The sequence below is a fragment of the Microcaecilia unicolor genome, chromosome 7 (genome assembly GCF_901765095.1).
Source record: "Microcaecilia unicolor chromosome 7, aMicUni1.1, whole genome shotgun sequence".
Lineage (NCBI taxonomy): Eukaryota > Metazoa > Chordata > Amphibia > Gymnophiona > Siphonopidae > Microcaecilia > Microcaecilia unicolor.
The window spans coordinates 252724213-252743857 of record NC_044037.1 but is presented as its reverse complement, the minus strand read 5'-3'; the positions used below and the strand labels follow the sequence as shown (position 1 = coordinate 252743857).

Sequence of the window (19645 nt, the reverse complement as noted above, 5' to 3'; positions counted from 1 at the left end):
AAGAACGTGCTAAACGCTAGAGATGCCAATGTATTCCTATGGGCATCTCTAGCATTTAGTTGTGCCTATTTTTACAGCGCTAAAAACACTAGTGCACCTTTGTAAAAGACTCCCTATGAAATGTATGCGCACATTTTGTAGAACAGGTCATAGGGCAGATCTGCCCTATCTTCTAATTTCTGCCAATTGCTTGTTAAGAGAATAATTGTTGGCACATAATTGACTAATTAGTTTATGCACAGAAAATTTGGGTGACATACAGAATCTGGAGGACAGTCCTTATCTGAGCTTGAGGCATTAATTACCAAACTTAACTGGGCTGATTGAATAGCTAAAGGTTTAAAAAAAAAAAAAAAAAAAAAACTTAGGGATCCTTTCACTAAGGCGCGATTTACCGCACGTTAAATAAGACACCCACAGAAATATAATGGGCGTCTTTTCATTTAGCATGTACTAATCGTTAGCGGACTTTAGTAAAAGGACCCCTTAGTCTCTGAATTTCTTCACAAGTACCTTTAGTTCCTGCGACATCTCTTCATATGCTGAATATTTTGCCTCCAGCTCATTTCCAAGCTTCTGGATCTCTTTTTTGATTTCAGCATTTTTTCTGTTTATCTCATCTATTTTTCTCTGAAAAACAAAGCAATTTAGAAATACAAAAATGAAAAGCCTCAAGACACTCCTGCTTATAGAAACTTAAAAATAATTTTACTCACAAGACAAATATGCAATAATGGGAAGAAATGCTTTTACAACTACATGCAGATAAAACTAGTATAGAAACAACAACACTGGGTACGCTTTACAGACGACGTCTTTCTAATCTGGGAAGGAGATGATGACATCCTTGATCAATTTAATTCCTATTTGAATGGCTGCCATCCGAATATCAGATTCACGAAGAATGCAGACTGGCATGAAATTACTTATTTAGATATTAAAGTATTGAAGAGAGTCAATCAGTTCCACACGTCGGTATTTAAAAAGGAGACCGATAGAAATGCACTCCTCCATTACTCTAGTTGTCATCCAAGAGTTCTAAAAGATAACCTGCCTTTTTCACAATTCCTGCGGTATTGCAGGATTTGTTCAGATGATAGAGTGTTTAAACACCAAGCGAAAGAGCTGCAGGCTAGACTGGAGGAGAGGGGGTACCCTAAGCGAGTGATAAAAGATGCATCGAGAAGAGCTAGATATAACAGGGAACTTCTTCTAGTCTCAAAGAGTGAACACAGATGAGGGATCAATATTTACATATGTGTTAAAATTTACATCTCAATCCTCTTTGGTGGCAAGAACGATCCGGAGACACTGGAATATTGTGCAGACAATTCCAATGTTTGCAGAATCTAAGCTTCGATTTGCATATAGCAGGGGAGCGAATCTGAAAGAACTATTATGTTCAACAAGGACCAGAGAAAAATCAAGGGAAATGATTGCTTTTGAGGGACATAAAAAATGTGGTAGTTGCTCAATGTGCCCTATGATGGAAGAAACAAAAGAACTGTATGATCCACAGACAGGGTATAAATATTCTTTGTATATAAACACAACATGTAGATCAAAGGGTGTCATTTATTGCATCATTTGTCCCTGTCAGCTGTTCTATGTTGGTCAAACGTCTAGGCAACTGTCGGTGAGGCTGATAACACAAAAAAGTGTTATAACTACAAAGAAGACGACATCTCCGTTGGCGGTGCACTGCAATGAATTATCACACACCTTTGCATCTTTAAAAGTGGTTGTGCTGCAACAGATTCATGATTTTTTTTGATGAAGATGACTTGCGACAAAGATTATTAAGAAAAGAACAATGGATATTTAGACTGAATACGATGTCTCCTACTGGATTGAATGGCAAGATTGAGTGGGTTCACTTTTTCTAGAGAACCTTTTTTCACTTTAAATTTTGAAATGTTTGTTCGTGAATAGATCCCGCCCATGGTAATGTTTCATTGGTGGGGATCTGACGTCAAGAGAATGTTCTTATTCCACCATGTTTGTAATGTTTGCTGCCCTTCATGCTTCCGTCGGCAGTCTGAACAGAGAGTAAGCTGTATAGAAATGTTGTTGTAAGATGTTGTGAAGTATTTTAAGTTGTAACTGACTCGTGTTTGCTCTCAGCAGAATTATTAGACCGGAGGTTCTGAAGCAGCTGTGGCGAAACGAAGGCCAATGTTAACCACGGTTCTATTTTTGGAGGAGCCTATGAGAAGCTAAGTACCTTCTTGAGTTTTTTTACAAACAATTTTCAACATCTGCATTTGTAGAGAAATATTGAAATAACTTTAACTTTGATGAATGCTTATAATTAAAATAAAATAAAAAATTTTGGAGGTTTTTTTCCCCGATGATGAAGAAGCCCTAGCCCTTCTACCCGCTTTGTTAGTGGTGAAATGTGCTTCTAGAGGTTTTTCCTCCTATGTACTAATATATAGCAGTTTACTTGCTACAGTTTCCAAGTGATTATATTTTTGGATTTATCCTGTTTTGGAAACTCTCCCTATATTCTTTTCAAGCTGGAATCAGTGGTAAACACCAGGGGAGTGCTTAGTTTCCCAAGTTTACAAGATTTTCCATTCTGTTCATTTTTTTTTCCATTTCAAGGGCAGTATAATTAATAGTGCATTCTTTTGCAACAGAATGCCATTTTGCTCAAATAGGGTGCCCTATCAGAGCAAAATGGTGCACTCTTCCAAAATAGTACATATTTACAACACAGGAAAGAACCCTGAAATTTGGGGGCTTTCTTGTCATTTCAAATGAATGCACATCCTTAGCTATACTTTGCAAGAAATTTCTCACGTACTGCCACAACCAAGAAGCATGGGCATATTATTTTCAGATACTGGGCAAAAACTCACAGAAATACCTCCATTCAATCCAGTTACATGCATGCTATTGAACGCTGTGGCATTTTCAGTCAATTTACCCGAGTAAATTAATTTTGAATATGCTTTCTTTATGCAATGACTTCAATATGACCAAGAAAGCTGCATCAGTGGACATAACACAACTCTTCCATTCTCCGATTCCCTAATGCGGCTGTGCCACATGAACTTGATCTTACCACAACATCACCCTGTATTTGTTCACACTGGTAAAACTGAAAAATGTGCATCTAGCAGGGAGGCATGGTCTGGGTGTGTTTTGGGTGAAACTAAGGTGGGTCTAAAAAAAATAACATGTACTCCTCCTTTCAGAAAGGAATGATGTCTATAAACAAAGATTGCCTTTCTAAAAATATTAAAGTAACAGCACTGTAGGACTTACGGGCAGAGACGGGTAGTAACAAAGTACTAGTACTTCGTTACAGTACTTAAGTACAATTGGCAGTACTTTTACTTGCAACAAGTTACACTTTAGTTGCCATACTTTTTACTTGTAACTCGTTACATGTAAGCTGTACTTTTGTAATTAGTAACCAACTACAAATTTGGGGAGTAATTTTTTAAAAAAAGTATCATCCATCCCTCTGCTTCTCCCCCTCTACAGGCTTTCCAAGCAATGTAAGACGCAGCTTACAGCCGATTGGATCCGAACTTCTGGTCCCAAAAACATCTGAGCTGGGCCCAGAAGTTAGGGCCCAACTGGATACAAGTCAGCATCTGACATCACCTGGAAACCCTAGTCCCTACCCTCAACAGCTATTGATTGGCTGTTGTCAGGCTCCAGGCTCAGCTGCCATCCCAGCCTGACCTGTATCTTCACTGCCCGCCAGGCCTGCTTCTTCTACCCTTCCATCCATCAAGGCCCTGCAGCAGTGTCTTGCTCCCTCCCTCCCACTGCACATCTGCTGGACTCGCGCTAATAAATTACTATGGGAGACATGTGGGTCCCGGCTCTATGCAACACCACTAGTGTTTCCTGCACCAGGCCTGCCTCCTTCGATGTAAACTTCTGGGACTGGTGCAGGAAGCACTAACAGTGCTGCGGAGAGCCGGGTCCTGCACATCTCACATGGTAGTTTATTAACGCGGGCATGGTGGAGCTGCATGGAAGGGAGGGAGGGAGCCTGTGCTACAGGGCTGCAGTGGGGAGAGAAAAATTGGGCAAGACTGGATAGGTGGGAACATAGGAGTCAACTTTTCAAAATGGATTGGGCATGCTAAATCCAATAGAAATTACCCCATAATCTACGCTGTAATCATGGCTTAGTTCAGTCAATGTTTCCATCTAGGCCAGCCATCACTGCAACAGACACTAATCCAGTGTTATGGACCACAGTTTCCTCCACAACCTGGTACAAGCACCTCTGGGTATCATCACCAAGTGATAAGTGAGATTTTCCTCTCTACCCCTCTCCCAACCCTGGGGCTAGGAATGCTGCATCAGCAGTACCCCTAGCCTCAGCCAACCCAAAGACCAGAAATTGGGCTTTTAATCTGGACTCCCACATGATACTGTTGGTTCCCAGTTAAAATGGCTTTAACACAAATATCTTTCACATCTGAGGCTCTTTTTTTAAACTTTGTTTGTGAGGTTACAGCACTAGAAATTCCATTACTTGCTGTTATGCCTTTATGTAACAATTTTTTTTACAGCTGACTTCTAATGAAGACTAAATAGCCTATGTTTATTGTTACTGAAAGCGCCTTTATTCAAAAGAAGGATAGAAGTATTTTGTCTCCTTTACCTCATAGCACTCTTTTAGCTTGACCTTTTCATTGTCTTTCTCCTTTTCCTTGGACATCAGTCTGGTCACTTTTTCCACAGCTTCCTTTTTCAAGTCATCAGCGTCCAGTTTCCTGAGGAGCAGGTTGGTCTTTTCATCTTCTGCTCTTCTACACTGCTCCTTCATCATTAGCATAATAAAAACAAAAACAATAAGAGTTTTTTAAAGTTGACATGACAAAAAGTACTGTATCTGTAAAAAGCATAATATACACATCTTCAGATCACCTGCCAATGTGCCAATTCCATTTTGAGCTTCTCCATGCTTGTACTTGAATGTTTGATTTGCTGAAAAGAGTATAGAAAAATATACCCCATTAAGTAAGAACTAAGCAAGAAACATGGCACATAATTGCTTTTCCAGTGATTTAGAATTAATTTCTCTAAATGAACAACAGGCTACAGCCACCAAAATTTGAACAACCTTAAGCAGTTAATGCATTTCTTTTGCAAATTTCTCCAAGGTGGCTTTATCCAAGGCACACAATATAAAATCACCACAGATATGATATTGAACAACAGAAGAGTTTGTTTTCCCCTCGCCTAGTTTTCCTCGGTTAGTTGTGTGTCTTCAGACTGCAGCCTACTGAATGCCACTCTCTGATCAACCAAATTTCAATTTCAGATTCAGCACCACAAAACTGAACTGAAATCCGGGTTCGGGTTTCAGCTGAAAATACCTGTGCATTTTCAGCTGAAACTCGGCTCCCCCCCCCACACACACACACACACACACACACACTTGCCCGACACAGGAAGGCTCTCCCTGGGCTTACCTTAGGAAGTCCTTTGGAAGCAGGAATGAACCCCACCTGTTCCTACCCCATGCACTGGTGACCAGAACTGAACACAATACTTATGGTGAGGTCACACCATGGTGTGATACAGAGACATTATAATATTATTGGTCTTATTTTGCATCCCTTTCCTAATAATTCCTGGCATCCCGTTTGCTTTTTTGGCTGCCACCTCACACTGGGCAGAAGATTTTAGCATACTGTCTACGATGACACCTAAATCTTTTTCTTGGCTGCTGAATAAGATGGAGCCTAGCATCAACTATGATTCAGATTATTCTTCCCAACGTGCATCACTTTGCATTTGTCCACATTAAATTTCATCTGCCATTTGGATGCCCAGACTTCCAATTTCCTAAGGTCTTCCTGCAATTTTTCAAAGTTCGCTTGTGTTTATCAACCTTGAATAGTTTTGTCTCATCTGCAAATTTAATCACACCATTTGTTGCTCCAATTTCCAGATCATTTATAAATATGTTAAATACCACCGATCCCAATATAGATCCCTGCAGCACTCCAATATTCACACTCCTCCATTGAGAAAAATAGCCATTTAACCCTATCCTCTGTTTTCTATCCATTAACCAGTTCCTAATCCACAACAGAACATTACCTCCTATCCCATGGTTTTTTAATTTTCTCAGATTCTCTTGTGAGGGCCTCTGTCCAAAGCTTTCTGAAAATCTAGTTACGTATCAACTGGCACACCTTTATCCACATGTTTATTCACACTTTCAAAGAAATGAAGCAAATTGGTGAGGCATGACATCCCTTGGCTGAATCCATGCTGTGTCCCGTTAAACCATATTTGTCTATTTGCTCAGTAATTTTATTTTTTATAATAGTTTCCACTAGTTTGCCCGGCACTGGGGTCAGGTTTACCAGTCTGTAATTTCCCGGATTACCCCGGAACCCTTTTTAAAAAAAAAAAAAAATTTTTTAATCAGCGTTACATTGACTATCCTCCAATCTTCAGGTACTGCAAACGATTTTAACGACAAGTTACAGACCACTAACAGCAGATCAGCAATTTCATGTTTGAGTTCTTTCATGATCTAATGGTCCCATGGATTGCCTCGCAGGCTTTCTGCTTTGATGTACCTGAAAAAGTTGTTATTGTTGCCTCTGCAGCAAGTTTCTCTTCATATTCTCTTTTAGCCTTTGTTATCAATGCTTTGCATCTAACTCGCCAGTGCCTATGTTGCTTCTTATTTTCTGCATTTGGGTCCTTTTTCCATTCTTTGAAGGATGTTCTTTTAGCTCTAATAGACTCTTTCACTTCACCTTTTAACCATGCTGGCCTGAATGATGGCCTGATTAAAACAGCATCTTGGCAATACCAAACTCTTTTCACTTCACCATTATGTATCTGACTGTGCCACAATAGATATTCAAGTGCACTGAAATTTTTCTATAGCCTTTCCTCACTCCATACCTTTGAATAAACATTATCCTGGCATTTGTCAGCAGCTTTGTTTCAAAGATAAAATTATGTCTTACCTGATCATTCTCTTTCCTTTAGTGCAGCAGATGAATCCAGAAACTGGTGGGTAGTGTTCATCTACTAGGAGGTGAAGATAGAGATCACTGTAGTGAACTCATTCTTATAGGATCGCCAGCTCAGCCAGTATGTCCCATACCAAAGCAGAAGATAGACAAATGAATCCTTGGCATCCTTCCTCATAGATATACATAAAGAGCAGAAATGATTGGTGTCCGACCACACAGCCACATCCAAATGGTGATGCCTGGAGAAGGTATGCAGGGAGGCCCAAGTAGCTGCCCTATAGATCTCCTCCAGGGAAAAAGCCCGAACCTCCTCACAGGAGGTCCCCAGCGCATGGGTGGAATGCACCTTGAGCGAAATAGGTGAGCTACACCCCGCCAGCAGATATGCCGAGGCAATCACGTCATGAATCCACCTCGCAATCGTCGCTTTTGACAAAGTAACCCTATTCAGCCCCCACAGAAGCATAAAAAGATGATTAGACCACTGGAAATCATCAGTGACTTGCAGGTAGCAAAGCAGAGCCCTGTGAACATCCAAGCACCACAGGACCCCAAAGTCTGCTGGGTGATCCTCCTCTCGAAAAGAAGACAAGAAGATGGGCCAATTGACATGAAACGCCGAAACAACCTTCAGCAAAAAAGATGACACCATCAGTACTGTTACCCCCAATTCTGTGAATCAAAGGAACGGCTCCCAACACGATAAGGCCTGGAGCGCAGAGACTTGCCGGACTGATGCCATAGCCACCAGAAACACTGTTTTCAGAGTGAGATCTTTTTCTGAAGCCTTGCACAAAGGTTCATACAGCACCCGCTGCATGCTCTTAAGCACCAAGTTAAGGTTCAATTTCAGGCAAGGATGACAAAACGGTGGCTTCAGGCCATTGACCCCCTTCAGAAAACGGACCACATCCGGATGAGAAGCCAGACGGGACCAACACGTGTGCCCTATAACACGTGAGAGCTGCAACCTGCACCCATAGGCCAGACCTTTCCGCACACCCTCCTGCAAAAAGGCCAATAACTGTGGCAAGGACACAGACAAGGGATCCCATGGCCGAGAAGAGCACCATGCATCAAAGGTGCACCATACGTGAGCATACACCGTAGTAGTAGACTGATTCCATGCCTGCAATGACTGATCTAAATAACCTCTCTTTCTCAGTCTAGACCTCTCAATAGCCAAGCTGCGAGACCAAATCGGGAGGTGTCCTCCATCCGTATCGGTCCCTGTCAGAGTAGATCAGAAGCCTCGGGAAGATGCAGCAGTGCATCTAACAAAAGCCAAATCAAGTCCGCATACCATGGACGACAAAGTATGATCAGGCCCCGATGATGCCCGATTCTGTGACGGACCCTGTCTATCAACAGACAAGGGGAAAAGCTGTAGAGCATCCCTTCCGATGGCCAAAGCTGAAGCACAGTGCCCAGGACCTCTGAGACAGACTCTTTCCTGTGACTGAAAAACCGGGCCACCTTCACGTTGTTCCTGGTCGCCACGAGGTCCATCACCGGAGTGTCCCATCGTCGCTCAATCAGACAGAAGGCCTCCGATAACAGTTCCCACTCCGCCTGGTCCAGGTCATGCTGGCTGAGAAAATCCGCCCTCACGTTGAGATGGCCCGTGATGTGCGCTGCCGAGGGTTACATCAAGTAGCTCTTCACCCACTGCAAGAGTGGCTGAATCTCTGCTGCCAGGGACGCACTGCTGGTTGATGCAGGCCACTGCCATCATTTTGTCCAACATGACCTGAACCGGCCTGCCCTCCAGCAAGGACTGAAAGGATCACAGCTCCGGCCGGTTGATTGTCATTTTGCCTCCGTTACGGACCAGAGGCCCTGTGCATACTTGTGGAGATAATGAGCTCCTCAGCTGGAAAGGCTGGCATTCATTACCACCACTATCCACTGGGAAGACGCCAAATGCACCCCTCCAGGTCAAACTGGCAGGATGATTCCACAAGCTCATGCTGCGTTTCACCAATGGCAACTAACGGAGACGAGCCTAGTAATCTTGCAACACTGACGACCAGCAACTCAACACAGCCTGCTGCAATGGATGCATGTGTGTCTTCGCCCAGGACATCACCTCGAGAGTCACCGCCATGGACCCCAGAACCTGCACATAATCCCATGCGTGAGGACTCGACACACTCAGACGACGAACCTGCCCTTGCAGTCTGGAAATCCTGTGGCCCAGCAGGAACACCTTCCCAAGAGACGTGTCGAAATGAACCCCCCCAGCTACTCCAAGGTCTGAGATGAGGTCAGAGAACACTTGGCGAAATTCATCACCCAGCCCAGAGACTGCAGGAGGGCATTCACCATGGAGATGGCCACTCAACTCTGCTATTCCAACGCCACCCGTTATCAACCAGTCGTCGAAGTAGGGATGCACCCTGATCCCCTCCTTTCACAAAAACACTGCCACCACAACCATGACCTTAGAGAAGGTCCGGGGACCTGTAGCAAGGCCAAACTGAAGGGCCTGAAAATGAAAATGGCACCCCAAGACAGCAAAATGAAGAAACTTCTGGTGCTGCAGCTAAATGGGGATATGGAAACGCAGCTGCCATCCGTCACTGCTTCTGTAGGGGGGGGGGGTCCGCAGAAGGCAGCGTCCCCGAAGGGGCCAGACTCCTTCGGTTCCCCCAACTAGAAAAAAAAAAAAACTGTGACTGGGGGAAAGGTTGCTTCAATAAGTATGGTTGATGCAATAAAAGGACAAACTCACCCCCCCCCCAACCCACACGATAATGACAGAGCGTCTGAAATGGAAACGGGGCCCGAATGGGCCTGCTGCAAGCAAACAGCGGGTTCCAGCAGAGAAGCAGCACAAGTGTGAAGATCAAAGCGTGCTGATGCGCCATGCTGTCCCACACAGGAAACAGCCTGATCAACGGGAAGAGAGGACTCCACACTTGTACCCAAGTCAGAGCACCCGGCTGGGCAAAGACCAGCAGCCAACCTCCGTTTACCACACCGGGAGCATCTTTTAACTGCCTCCGCAACCATGCTCCAAAGTTCCCTACAGCCACGACCCGATAGAGTTAAGAAATGTAAAGGGCCACTCACCCAAAAAATCACCGGCACCTCCACTGACCTGGGTCTCTGTCCCAGATAAGTAATCTACACAGGGATGCCTCCCAGGCTATCCTCCCAGGTACAGCTGCCCCTAAACAAAGGATCGAACTGCTCCAATTGTCCTGTTTCTTGCTTCAGTGCCTTTTTTTTTTGTTGGTCAATCTGTGAAGAAGGGCCAGGCAAAAAACAGGCAATGGGCTCTGGGGCCACCAGGTATGCCCCCAAAGATGGCACCACTCTGCCAATCACCTCCAGGCTCACCTAAGCTAGCCAAGCTAAGACAGGAGCTCCTCAAGTTGAAGAATCCAGGTGCTGGTGTGAAGCCATCCACCACCTGCTGGAGACAGAGATATACTGACTGATGGAGTAGCTGGCCATCTTATAAAACTGAGTTCAATACAGTGATCTCTATCTCCACCTGCTTGTAGATGGACACAACCCACCAGTTTCTAGATTCATCAGCTGCTACTTTAAGGAACTAGGGATATTCAAATCAGCTCAACTGTTATGTCTGGACATAGGTAGTCTTTATTCAACTTATTATAGAACTTGTTGAGGCAATTTATGGAACTGCAGCAAGTTTAGATTGACTACACTTCTTTTCAACATTTGCCATAATCAAGAATTTTAGGTTTATTATTCCTAATTACTCTGAATGATTAATGGTTCTTTCACAGTGAAAGTAAAGATGCTCTTTTTCAAAGCATACAGTAACCTATGTAACTCTGTAAGTCTATGTGTTTTGAAAATAAGTCCCAGAGTACATTGTGTAGATGAGTGAAACAAACTGCTACTTAAATGTATCTTGAATTATATTTAGACAGTAGTAATGTGAATAAGTGTAGAAAGGTATAAATCTTTTTATAAGAAAATGCAGGCAAAAAAAATAAGTAATTATTTTTCTGATGAGACTGAACATGGTATATTTGGGAGCTGTACGTGCTCTCAATTGTATTTCCTTTGAATATACAAAGCTTACTAGGGACCCTGTTTACTAAGCCGTGCTAGAGGTGTGTTAGTGCTTTTAGAGTGCACTTTTTAGGCACCCACAATATTCCTATGGGCGCCTACACAGCGCCGCCTAATTTTGTACACTAGCGCACCTTAGTAAACAGAGCCCTAGGTCTTTAAGCAGTGAAATAAATTCCATTCAAGTAGCACTTGCAAAATAAGGGGTCCATGGAAGAAGGGAGCTCGCTTATAACCCTGTTCTGCATCTTCCGAGGTGAATCTCTCGCTGCTCTGAGGGGCCCTTTCTAATGTTTTGCTTGGAGCCTTTAATTTGAACTTCTGCCATTGTCCTTAGGTGATGACATAATTAATGGGGCAGGTCACAGGGGTCATGGCCCTACCAATATTTTGCTAAGCGCAGCATCACCAGCTAAAGAATATGAGGATGAGGCTGGAGGCTGATTTGGCCCCTCCCACCAAAAAGATATTCGACTGCCTTTGGTTCAGGAGGCCTAGGTTCTTTGTAAAGAGATTTACATGTTTTACCTTTTACTACTTTCTTTTCCATTTTATTTAGTAAATTTTGGTTGTATACTTCCACACTGTGATCCAGATCTCCATAAATTATGGACTTACACAGCCAGTACAAAAAGTATCAGTTCTTTTCTATACTATTCTGATTAGCAATTGGATTTATCTGTTATTTTTCACTATACCTGGTGTTTTTCTCTCAGTATCTTTTCTTGAACATGCAGAATACAGTATAAAATAAATTAAAAAATAAAAGGTCTGATTGGCATGTCTTTATGCTCATACCAAAACAACTTTAATAAAATGTTCGTGTTAGGTGTTCCTGCTTTTATTTTCTTCCAGCCTTTCCTAAACACTTTTCTTTAGGGGGGGGAGGGGAACTACACAGAAAGAAAGAAAGGAAAAAAAACCATGACAAACTGGAGGAAAATATATTTCTTCTATACAGAGCCCTAAGTGGAAATGTCTAACTAGATTTTCTTACACATTGACAGGGAAACATTAGATATACTTACCACAAAATCATCAACTAAGGAAGTCGGTGGGGTTGTTAAATCCATGAAAACTCTGAAAAGAAAAATGGAAAAAAAAAAACCTACTATTTGTTTAGTTTATTTTATTCCCAGTAATTCCACACACACCCCTGTCAGTCTGGTCAAGTCCCAGCCCCCTAAGGGATGGCCTGGATAAACAAGTGAGCCTTCATTAGGGTTCTAAACTTTCTGTAGGCTTGTTCTGAACGAACCTCTAAGGGCAGGGAATTCCAAAATGTAGAAATGACAGAAAAGAGAGCACAGTGACAATAAATGACTGGGGGTGTAAAGCAATGTGCAGTTGACGAACATAATGATCAAGATGGAATATAAGGTGAAATAAGGGAACAGAGATAAGCGGGACACTTGTGTGTAAAACATTATGTGGTAATGCGAGTATCTTATTTGAATGTGGTAAGAAATGGGTAACCAATGGTGCTGCTGGAAAGAGGAGCGACTTTATTAAATATATGGGCATGGGAGAAAACCCTAACGGCGGCACTTTGAATGGACTGAAGTAAAGAGTATGAAGGCAATCCTGCATAAACAACATCACAATAACTGACATTAACAGTAAAATAATATGTCTTAACAGTAGCCCATGTTGATAACTTCCTTCCAAATCTTTAACTAACGTCACCATTTATATGTTAACTAGTAAAACAGGCCCGTTTCTGACACAAATTAAACGGGCGCTAGCAAGGTTTTTCTCAGAGTGTGTATGTTTGAGAGTGTGTGTGAGAGAGAGAGTGAATGTGTGAGTGTGTGTGACAAAGAGAGAGTGAGACTGCTGGGTGCGAGTGTGTCTCCTCTGTCCCCTGCCCCCCCTCCAGCCACCCAACGATTCTCCTCTCTTCCCTGCCCCCCTCCAGCCACCCAACGATTCTCCTCTCTCCCCTGCCCCCCATCCAGCCACCCAACGATTCTCCTCTCTCCCCTGCCCCCCATTCTCCTTTCTCCTCTGCCCCCCCTCCAACCACCCAGCGATTCTCCTTGCTCCTCTGTTTACCTCCGTCGAAGCGGCCGTGTCTTTGAAAGCCCTGCCCATCTGTAGCCTTCCCTTCGACTTTGTTCCCTCAGAGTCCTGCCTTCTGACATCATTTCCTCTTTCCGCAAGCGCAGGACTCTGAGGGAACGAACTCTAAGGGAAGGCTATAGACGTTGAGGTTGTGCCTCCTGTTGCTATCCTGTGGTTGGTCAGTGCTGTTTGTGACGAACCCGGAAGTACGTGACGTCAGTTCAGGAGATGGATACAGACAGCACGAACCCTTCAAACCTTCACTGCCACGGAGTCAGCTTCAGAACGTTGGAGGTACTTTTTATTATATAGGATCCCTTATGAATATGTTCATTAAATTATTAAACATTCTCACTTAAAAACTTATGTTAACATGTATCCCTTCATCCTTCTGTCAACGTCTAATATTAAGCTACATTTCAAAATATAACTCTATATCATTGCAGTTCCTCACCCACCCTTCAGTTGACCCAATACATAACCATAAGAACCCTGATGTGGGATTACTGTGTTAAAAACAGACATTCCAGGATTGACACCGGCAGATAATAAAACAAATTAAAAAGCACACTGGCGAAGTGGAGACCAGGCTCAAAATTTAAATTACAGAGAAATACAGTCTAAATACAATCACCCCCTAAGGGAATGAGGTGGAATAAATGTCATTAAAAGAACAAGTAATAACTTCCAGAAAATAAGATTATGTCACTTCCCTCCTCAAGGCTGCTTACTGGCTCCCAATTAGCTACCACATTGCCTACAAAAACATCCCCATTTGGGTTTTGCAGGTGGCAATAAGCATAATATCCAGAATTAATACAACCCTCAATAACTCGCTAATTTAACACTAACCAGACGAGCAAACATACATGGCCCTCTCAACCCTGGACAACTTGTAGAGAACAAGAAATATGTAGGATGCACCATACAAGGTGACAGTTAATAGGCCCATTACTTTGCACCAACTAAACATCTCAGAAACCTCAGGCAGGCCTCTGGAATAGTGGGCAGGACTAATGGAAAGAAAACTATCAGATAAGACCTAATTTCTCCTTCCATTACATAGCTTCCCACTGTTCCAGAACCTGTGACATGTATAAAAGCAATCTACAGAATGGATGGGATCCTAGCACCACCACCCTGATGACCAAAGCCCCAAACTGGTTTCCGAGCTTGTCACAATGTGCACCCTGTAGTGCTTGACAAAGGTATGCAGCATTGATCACGTCGCTACCTTGCAAATATCAGCCAGAGACAATAAGGTAAGCTTAGCCCAGGATGTCACTGTACGCCTCGTAGAATGAGCCCAAAAGGTCTCAGGAGCCTGCTTCACCTCAAGCAAATAAACTGATGTGATAGTCTCCTTCAGCCCTCTAGCAACTGTGGGCTTGGAAGCCATGAGGCCAAGCCTCTATATAGCAAAAAGCACAGTATGTCCGATTTGCGAAACTCATTCGTGACTTCCAGATATCTAATGAGGACTCTACGCACTGAGAAGCTTCAAAGATGAATACTGAGCCTTTATGTCCTCTCTATGAAAGGATGGAAGCTCCACAGATTGGTTGAGATAAAATGTCGATACAACTTTTGGAAGCAAGGAAGGAACCGTGCACAGGGAGATCCCCGACAGCAGAGAAAGTGATCCAAACAACAGAGAGAACCTGAAGCTCTGAAATCCTATGTGCCGACGCAACAGCCAAGAACGCTGTCTTTAGCGTAAGAACTTACAAGGAGTCCATCCAGAGTGGCTCAAAAGGAGGCATTCAAAGGACTAAATTAAGGTTCCACTCTGGTTGAAGTGAAATGCCGATACAACTTTTGGAAGCAAGGAAAAAACCATGCACAGGGAGATCCCAGACAAGCAGAGAAAGTGATCCCGACAAGAGAGAGAACCTGAAGCTCCAAAACCTTATATGCCGACGCAACAGCCAAGAACACTGTCTTTAGCATAAGAACTTACAAGGAGGCCGTCCAGAGTGGCTCAAAAGGAGGCTTCTGCAGCCTGAACAACTAAATTAAAGTTCCACTCCGGACATGGAATACGAAAGGGAGGCTGAAAGCAACCCACTCCCTGCAAGAGTCAAAAGGTATCAGGGTAAGCCACAGAAGACGTCTTCTGTAGTTGGCCCCTGAAACAGGTCAAAGCCATAATCTAAACTTTTAGAGAACTCAATGCAAACCCTTTCTAAAGGCCAGCCTGGAGAAATGCTAGGATGTACACAATCTAATCAAAGGAGAGAAAGTCCTTGCTCAGAACACTAGCCCTTGAACACCCTAACCACCGTCACATATGCCATGGATGTAGAGCGTTTCCGAGTCTGATGCAAGGTAGCAATGACTGAATCAGAATAAATCTTTTTCTCTCAACCAAGCCCTTTCAATGGCCAAGCTGGGGGCATGGATCCTCCATGAGCAACATACCTCGCTTCATTGGGCTGTGTATCTGCCAAATACAGAAAGGATCCCCATCCAGCAGTTGATCATGTCATAGTAACATAGTAACATAGTAGATGACGGCAGAAAAAGACCTGCATGGTCCATCCAGTCTGCCCAAGACAAACTCATATGTGTATACCTTACCTTGAACTGAATTTGTACCTGTCCTTTTCAGGGCACAGACCATATAAGTCTGCCCAGCAGTATTTCCCGCCTCCCAACCACCAGTCCCACCTCCCAGCACCGGCTCTGGTACAGACCGTATAAGTCTGCCCTCCCCTATCCTCGCTTCCCAACCACCACCCCCTCTTTCCCCCACCTGCTCCGCCACCCAATTTCAGCTAAGCTTCTGAGGATCCATTCCTTCTGCACAGGATTCCTCTATGCATATCCCATGCATGTTTGAACTCCGTTACTGTTTTCATCTCCACCACCTCCTGCGGGAGGGCATTCCAAGCGTTCACCACCCTCTCTGTGAAAAAATACTTCCTGACATCTTTCCTGAGTCTGCCCCCCTTCAATCTCATTTCATGTCCTCTCGTTCTACCGCCTTCCCATCTCCGGAAAAGATTCGTTTGCGGATTAATACCATTCAAATATTTGAACGTCTGTATCATATCACCCCTGTTCCTCCTTTCCTCCAGGGTGTACATGTTCAGGTCAGCAAGCCTCTCTTCATACGTCTTGGAACGTAAATCCCATACCATCCTCGTAGCTTTTCTTTGCACCGCTTCCATTTTTTTTTAACATCCTTCGCAAGATACGGCCTCCAAAACTGAACACAATACTCCAGGTGGGGCCTCACCAACGACTTATACAGGGGCATTAAAACCTCCTTTCTTCTGCTGGTCACTCCTCTCTCTATACAGCCTAGCAACCTTCTAGCTACGGCCACCGCCTTGTCGCACTGTTTCGTCACCTTCAGGTCCTCAGATACTATCACCCCAAGATCCCTCTCCCCGTCCGTGCCTATCAGACTCTCCCCGCCTAACACATACGTCTCCCTTGGATTTCTACTCCCTAAGTGCATCACTTTGCATTTCTTCGCATTGAATTTTAATTGCCAAACGTTAGACCATTCTTCTAGCTTCTTCAGATCTTTTTTCATGTTTTCCACTCCCTCCGGGGTGTCCACTCTGTTGGAAATCTTGGTGTCATCCGCAAAAAGGCAAACTTTACCTTGTAACCCTTCGGCTATGTCACTCACAAATATATTGAACAGAACCGGCCCCAGCACCGATCCCTGAGGCACTCCACTACTCACCTTTCCTTCCTCCGAGCGAACTCCATTCACCACCACCCTCTGGCGTCTGTCCGTCAACCAGTTCCTAATCCAGTTCACCACTTCGGGTCCTATCTTCAGGCCGTCTAGTTTATTTAAGAGCCTCCTATGGGGAACCGTGTCAAAAGCCTTGCTGAAATCTAAGTAGATGACGTCCATAGCACGTCCTTGATTTAATTCTCCCGTCACCCAGTCAAAGAATTCAATGAGATTCGTTTGGCACGATTTCCCTTTGGTGAAACCATGTTGTCTCGGATCTTGCAACTTATTGGCTTCCAGGAAATTCACTATCCTTTCCTTCAGCATCGCTTCCATTACTTTTCCAATAACCGAAGTGAGGCTTACCGGCCTGTAGTTTCCAGCTTCTTCCCTATCCCCACTTTTGTGAAGAGGGACCACCTCCGCCGTTCTCCAATCCCTCGGAACCTCTCCCGTCTCCAAGGATTTATTAAACAAGTCTTTAAGAGGACCCGCCAGAACCTCTCTGAGCTCTCTCAGTATTCTGGGGTGGATCCCGTCCGGCCCCATGGCTTTGTCCACCTTTAGCTTTCCAAGTTGCTGATACACACTCTCTTCCGTGAACGGCGCTCTATCCACCTCATTCTCAGGTGTACTTTTGCCAGTCCCTCTCGGTCCTTCCCCAGGGTTTTCTTCAGTGAAAACAGAACAAAAGTATCTATTTAGCAAATTGGCTTTTTCTTCATCATTTTCTACATAGTGTTTTGTTGTATCTTTTAGTCTCACAATTCCCTTTATAGTCTTTCTCCTTTCACTAATATACCTGAAGAAGTTTTTGTCTCCCCTCCTTACATTTCTAGCCATATGTTCTTCCGCTTGCCATGTACTACAACCTCTGTAATGAATCCGGGGCTACAAGAACTTTTTGACCCAGGTGCAATGTGATCCTTTTCGAAGCGCAGTGTACCATGGGCCAAGGAAGGCAGATATACAGTCAATGTGACTCTGGCCAGGGCTGCATTAAGGCATCGATCTCCAAGGAGCCATGTTCTTTCCAACAGATGAAGAACTCAGCCAGGAGTGGAGAACCCCATCAGTCCACTATTAGTTGAAAACCCTGGCTGGATAGTTCCCAGGTCCAAGGAGTGCCTGTTGAGAAAGTCCACCTCCAAGGACACAGCACTGCGAGCTGCCGACAAGCAGAAAAGATTTTTCTCTACCCAACTTATAAAGGAGGCTGTCTCCACCACCACCATCAGACAGCTGAAGGTCCCAACTTGCTTCTTGATATAAGTCGCTGCCATCATAATGAAGGAAACTCAGACCAGGCCCCCCCCCCCCTTCCAGAAAAGGAGCAAAGACATGTAAGGCATGCCGCATTGTCCTAAGCTCCAAGCGATTTAATCGACCACTGGGACTCCTGTTCCATCCATAAGCCCTGAGCCAGATGGAACCTGTAATGAACTCCCCAACCCGACTTGCTGGCAGTCGTTGTCACCACCTTCCATTGTGTTATTGGAAAGGGAGATTCTGTGGCTCCATTGTTAACTCTTAAACATTAATTTTTTTAAATTTTGAAAATCCCAGAACAAAAGTGTCCTCCTATATTGAAGGCATATTATTTGCCACTAGTAGTTAAGAAACTTTCTGATCAAGATATTGCTCCTGGGATGGATGTCTTTTTTGATGAACTGAATGTGACTAAGATTATTACAGGAGAAGATCAGGATGCAGTTCCAACAACTTTGATAGCAAATTTTATATTAGAATCTAATAAAGACTGGGTATTGCGTTTATTCTTTAAGAGAGAGGAAAGATTTCTGAACTGTATAGTTTGAGTCTTTCTGGATGTAGCACATGCCACTCAGAAGAGATGTAAACTGTTTCTTCATATGAGAACTAGAGTTCTGCAACTGGGTGGATTATTTTGGTTGACGTTTTCATGCAAATGTGTAATTAAACTTGAATCAGTTAGATATATTTTCTATGAACAAACATCTACATTTTTATTTTGTCATCAAAGGTCTTTGGGGACAAAGGGAATGCCTACAGTGACATCTACTCCTTAAGATAAAGAATTCTGCTTATTTTATGCAAGAATGTATATGAATATATTTATGTGTTAGTATACACATATGTATATTTAGTTTGGCACGCTGCTCGCTGATCAATGGGGAGGAATATGTTTAGCATGCATTTGCACGGTACTTGCGCTAAGAGCCCTGTTTAGCATGCATTTGCATGCTAGTTGCGCTAAGAGCCCCCAAGCGCGTTGTTTCACACGCTCGGGGGCTCTGATCATGGGGCGGTAGCAAATGCTAGTATGGCGCTACTAGCCTCTAGTGCCTGCATTTTTTTCTGATCATCAGCCCATCAGTGACAGCTACTGAGTTAGTAGCAAAGCATAAAGGGGTTAATAAGCTTCATTGCGATCTTGACGACTTACTTGAACTGGAGCAGTCGGTATGAGGTGAAGTTTGAAGTCTGTGATAATGCCTACGGCTACGTTCTTGACGTCAACTAGTGCTGCGCTCCGACGAATAACCTCCCATCCAATTCCAGGAGCTGGAAAATGGTTGTGATGAGCAATGACATCACCAGTGCTTCAGTGCCGGTGAGTGGGAGTCAATTCTCCGATCCAGAGGCGCAGTACTGTGATCAGCATGTACCACCATGGTCGATGCATGGACGTCAAGGTCCCCTACATGCATCACTGAATCAGTTGTGCCACTGAAAACAGACATCTGATCCCCGGGCATTGAAGCGAGGGGGAGATCAGGTACAAACAACTCCTTGCCTCATAAACCTACTGCATTTTTTCGAGGGGGTGAACAAACATGGACAAAGGGGAGCCAGTGAACACTGTATATCT

The 19645-nt window shown here is 43.9% G+C and overlaps 1 protein-coding gene across 3 annotated transcripts in view; it reads right to left on the bottom strand.

Annotated features, from left to right (window-relative positions):
• NMI (N-myc and STAT interactor) overlaps positions 1-19645 on the bottom strand; it is a 41114-nt gene that overhangs the window by 18188 nt on the left and 3281 nt on the right. The window contains exons 2-5 of one of the 3 annotated variants that reach the window (XM_030210506.1): positions 12062-12113; positions 4903-4962; positions 4637-4789; positions 514-630 (exon numbers count right to left, since the gene is read on the bottom strand). In XM_030210506.1, the coding sequence (XP_030066366.1) occupies positions 514-630; positions 4637-4789; positions 4903-4962; positions 12062-12113 (382 nt within the window). Of the gene's footprint in view, positions 1-513; positions 631-4636; positions 4796-4902; positions 4963-12061; positions 12114-19645 lie in introns of all 3 variants that reach the window. The other 2 variants (XM_030210505.1, XM_030210507.1) reach the window with 2 other exon arrangements.